At 19.2% G+C, this 5,670-nt stretch overlaps 2 protein-coding genes across 2 annotated transcripts; one reads left to right on the forward strand and one right to left on the reverse strand.

Moving 5' to 3' along the window:
* Window positions 1–675: 675 nt before the first annotated feature.
* PRSY57_0922200 (hypothetical protein) lies at window positions 676–3,816 on the forward strand (the record flags this gene model as incomplete). The annotated part of the gene is made up of 1 exon (XM_012907461.2): window positions 676–3,816. One exon carries the CDS (start codon window positions 676–678, stop codon window positions 3,814–3,816), a length of 3,141 nt encoding a protein of 1,046 aa, XP_012762915.2.
* A 491-nt stretch (window positions 3,817–4,307) lies between these two features.
* On the reverse strand, window positions 4,308–5,510 carry PRSY57_0922300 (thiamine pyrophosphokinase, putative; the record flags this gene model as incomplete). Its single annotated transcript, XM_012907462.2, has 1 exon — window positions 4,308–5,510. One exon carries the CDS (start codon window positions 5,508–5,510, stop codon window positions 4,308–4,310), a length of 1,203 nt encoding a protein of 400 aa, XP_012762916.2.
* Between the last annotated feature and the right edge of the window lie 160 nt (window positions 5,511–5,670).

Here is a 5,670-nt window from a genome sequence, read left to right on the forward strand (position 1 = left end):
ATTTTTTTAATTATTTACAAAAAAAAAAAAAAAATTTAAGTAGTATTATTAAAAATATAAAAGGAATATAATCTGAAATATTTAATAATATTTATACACAATTGTTTATATATATATATATATATATATATATAATATACACAGCATTCTATTTCTTGACCCCATAGGTATATTTTCATGTTATAAAATCTTTACCTAAAAAAAAATTCATTTTTTTTTTTTTTTTTTGTACTATATAATTATATAATGAATGAAGATCTGCCTCTTTATATATATATATTTTTTTTAATTTATGATATATTCTATAAAAAGCAAGTTTCATACTTATTTTTTTATTTTTTTATTTTTATATTAAAAGGGAAGATAAACTAAAAGAATTATATTATATATATATATATATATATATATGTATATATGTATATATTTATGTATATGTTTATTTTTTATATATGTAATTTTTTACGTTGTACATATATGAACAATATATTATATCCATATTAATAATGTTACATGTTATATAAATAGAAATTTATCTACGTAAAATATTCTCGCCACATATATATAATATATATAATATATATATTATATATATATATATATATATATATATATATATATATATATATATGTATATTATGTGTGTGTGTTGTTTTTCTGTATCCTCTATTTTTTAATATGATAAGAAGCACATATTTGAAGTACACCTATAAATATAGAAATATTAAAAATGTAAAAGAAAAAGTTGCTGATATATATTCCTTTGGTAAGAATAATTGTACACTTGTAGAAAAGAAAAAATATGATGTGAATTGTTGTAAAAATATTCAAGATATTAAGAATGAAAAGGATTTAGAATATTTTTTTTATAACTATGACAAAACAAATATAGATGATGTATTCAATGATTATAAATATTTAATTAATTGTAAGAATCATCAGAAAGAATGTTCAAGGAAGGAGATGTTCGAAAAAGCTTATATAATAAAATATGTATCAAGTAACGTTCAGCTTTTTCATTTTATAAAGTCTAAAAATATATTCCATGAAAATAAACCACCTGTACAAGGTGACAGTAATAATAATAATAATAATAATAATAATATTAAAAATTTTGGTGATTTTAATAATAATCATTGTAACATCTCTAAGCATACGAATAGATATTGTGGTGATCCAAAATATGGACAACAAAATATGTATTACATACATAATATTGAAAAGGCCAAAATAAACAAAGAAGAGATACTTAAAAATAAAGATAAAAATAAATGTTTAGAATATGTTTTTGATAATGATGTATATAAATTTATTACGCATATAAAAAAATGTGATATATGGAATTATAAAGATAAAATTGTTCATAAAAATTATATCCATTATCATATATTTTTTCCAATTACTTATATGGATATAGAAAAAAAAGAAAATTGTAAAATGAATACACAAAATGTTTCTTATTATATAAATAGTAATATATTTCTTCATGATATCTATAGATATAATAAAGATATATTTATAGATATAATAAAAAAAATGAATTACAAGTTATTAAATTCTCAAGAAATTAAAAATTTATTAATTATATTAACTTTATTACATCACAATAATATATCCTTTTCTACAGAAAAAAATAATATCATAAAAAATAATAATCATGATAATACAAATAACAAAATTATTTATAAAAATAAAGAATATATAAATAAACGAATATTTATGGACATGTTTACAAATATTTACAGAACCATTTGTTCAAAAAGAAATTATATATCTTTTATATATTTATATGATTATCTTTTAATAATGACCCTTAATGAAATTAAGAATAAAGAGTACTATATAAGTATAGTAGAAACATTGTCGAATTATATGAACCTGATAAACAAAATTACAAACAATAATAATAATAATAATAATAATAATGATAATAATAATAATATTGGGGATAATCATAACAATGAAAATATTATTTATAATAATAATAATATTGGGGATAATCATAACAATGAAAATATTATTTATAATAATAATTGTGATAATATCCTCGGGAGCAATTCATATAACATTTATCATAATGATGAAAATAATACAAAACAAACATACAACAAGATTAATGAACACAATAAAAATTATCCACAAATAGAAATCAATCTTGATCACGTAATTACAAATTCTTTAAATGAATCACACACATGTAATATTGAAAATATTAAAAGAGATCAAAATGATAATCATAATAATTTTATTAATCCAGATAATATATATGATGATGATAATAAAAATTTTTATGATATTTCACAACATGATTATTTAAAAAACGGAGAAGTACCAATTAATAATAATACTTCAATTATAACAAATATAATAGATTATGAAAATAAAAGTATTCAACTTAGTAAGAGAAATTATTTTTATTTACAAAAGAAATTATATACAATTAAAAATATAATAATATCAAAAATATTGTTAATATATATTATGAAATATATATTTGGTCATATTGATAATAATATATTATATGCACACTCTGATTTAATATGTGAAAATTTACAATTAATTCCTCCTTTACTAGTTACAAATTTCATATTTACAATTGGAACTTGTAAATATATTGATGAATTTTGTATGTTTATGCTAGCCAAATATGTTCAAAATAATATACAAAAGTATACATGTAATGAAATTAGTATTATCGTCAATACATATGCTGATGCTTCATTAGAAGATGTAAGTTTTTATGAAACCATTTGTGATTATATGAAATGTCATTTTAATAAATTTTCTTCTATAGATATTATTAAAATTATTTATGCATTCTCAAAAGTAAGAATACGTGATATAGAATTATTAAAAATGTCTTATGAAAAAATTAACCATTATTTAATCGAAAGAGAAAAAAAATTTGATATTAGTGTACAACTGAAAATGATCGATTTAAAAAAAAAAAAGGAAAACAGAAAGTATATACAATCACAAAATTATTTAAAAGTAAACAAAAATGTTAATAATGAACAAAATTATTATCATAATAATGTGTGTAATAACAATACAAATATATTAAAAAACAAAGAGAACATTAAAAAAAATAATTATATAATTAACAAATATCTATGTGCATATGCTTTAATTGCAGCAGGGAAATTAGATTATGTTGAAAATGTAGATAAATTATTTGTACATTTAAAAGAAAATATAATAAATGATGGTATTGACATAAGAGGAATTTTATGGATGCCTATAGCAATTACAAGCTTTTTAAGTTCCCAATGTATATTTAATTTCTTACCAATATATATCAATTTAATAAGTCAAGCTTTTAAAAAAACACAATCACCCAAATTACTCTCTTTATTAATAAGAAGACATAATATATTATTACATACAATCGAAACAGATATTATACCTAAAAAATATATAGATCAAAGAACTTTAAATAATCTTTATCATATATGTAAAAGTAAAAAAGATAATTCAAAAGAAAAACTATTTGTTCCAGATAGTTCAACATTCCATATTGAAGTTTCCAATGCATTGTTATCATTAGATATACCACACCAAAAAGAAGTTAACATTTATCCCTTTACAATTGATATATATATTCAAACATCACAAAATCGAAGTCAACAACAACTCAAAAAGGATAATTCATATGCAGAATATCATTTAAATCAACATAATCTGCACACGAAAATTAACAAAAGTAATACATTCACCTATGAACACGATACCAATTTTGAGCAAACATTTGAAAACAAAAAGGTCAAACATAAATCTAAGAATAAAAATGAGGTATATACGGAAATTCCCTTTATGTAAAGTATTAAAAAAAAAAAAAAATCACATTTGTATGTTATATATATATATATATATATATATATATATGTATATGTAAGCTAACCATTTATTTTTATTTAAAAAAAAAAAAAAAAAAAAATTTGGCTTGTCGCCAACTTTTTTCCTGACCATGTCATATTTGTTTTTGTTACAATACATTTTAATTCAATCTTTTTGTTATAATTCATTTAAATTATAATATAAACAAAAGTAAACTATTTTTAATTCTATTTAATTAAGTCTTTATATATATATATATATATATATTTATAATGAAAGAAAGGAATACGACACACACAAAAATATATATATATATATATATATATATATATATATATATATATATTTATATTTACATATTTATATATATGCTTGTATATGGTTATTATTTTTTTTTTGACTATCCAAAATGATAATATATATATATATATATATATATATATATTTATGCCATAGTGCCCTATCCGATGAAACTAAAATTCCTCATTTTTTAATTGCGAATTCCAAATAAGAGGCGTGTCGTTAGATATTTTAATTTCATTTTGAAGAATTTCATTAGATGAACTGATTAGGGAATCGAAGCTTAAATATTCATAATTTAAGTTATATTTAAGTCCCTCTGTTTTTACTTTACATTTTCCCCCAATTGGTAAGAGAGCACAGCCTTTTTGGAAAGCATTTAAATTTATCTGTATAACATGATTTCCTTTTTTTAATAAAAATATGAAATTATTTTCACCTATTAAATAAATATTATTGATTGTTTGTACGTTTTTATACAAAGAAGATATATTTGCACATGTTTGATCAAATCTATTTCCTGTAGCTCCTAGTACAAGAATTTTATCGTTTTCATAAATATATGGTTTTATTTTTTCAATACATTTATCTAAGTCTGTATTTTCTTGATTTTGACATTTTTCAAATAAAACTCCTTTATTTTTATAATGTTTATATACATGTGGGTGTATACTATCAAAATCTCCACAAATAAAATCTGGTAATATTTCTACAGAATAATCTCTATTCTGTTTTCTTTTTTTTGTATCTACATTTCTTGTTAATTTATGGTTATTATTAAATAAATCATATAATTTTTTACTCGTAACATTTTTGTCATTGGTATGTTGTATAATGGGGTTTGATATATCTTGTTTTTCCCTTTTCTTCATTTCTTCTTTTTTATAATCACTCTTATTTAGTTCCATATCTTGTACAAAGGATATATTATTGTTTATACAATAATTACTTACATGCTGTTCATTCATAGTGGAACATAAATCATATAAGCGATTAGCCCCACCATCTGCACATATTAAAATATTTGAATTCTTTATAATTTCATAGGAATGGGAACATAATGTATTATTTAAAATAATAGTAATTAATTTATAATTGTAAATATCTGTACAAACATTTGGGTTAGTATTATCAACAGATGTGGATATTTTTATATCTTTTGCCTTATCCTTATTATTATTTGAAAAAATATATTTCATAAAATCAAGATTATGGTAATGAAGAAAATCATCTTTTTCTTTTACAGATGAATAATGATGTTTATGATTTTTTGTCATTCTTTCTTTATTACCACATGATACTTTAGTGCCCTTATTAAAGTATGAAAAATATTTCAAAGAAATCATTTTAAATATATATGTGTACTTTTTTTTCATTTTAAAAAATAAAAAATTATTGAAGTAAAATATGAAAATAAATGTGTATATGTCGTGTCATAGGAACATTATAAATATCAATGAGCCACTAGAAAAAAAAAAAAAAAAAAAAAAAAAAAAAAAAAAAAAAAAAATATAAAAAAAAAAATAAAAAAAAAAA

The sequence above is a fragment of the Plasmodium reichenowi genome, chromosome 9, assembly GCF_001601855.1.
Source record: "Plasmodium reichenowi strain SY57 chromosome 9, whole genome shotgun sequence".
Taxonomy (NCBI): domain Eukaryota; phylum Apicomplexa; class Aconoidasida; order Haemosporida; family Plasmodiidae; genus Plasmodium; species Plasmodium reichenowi.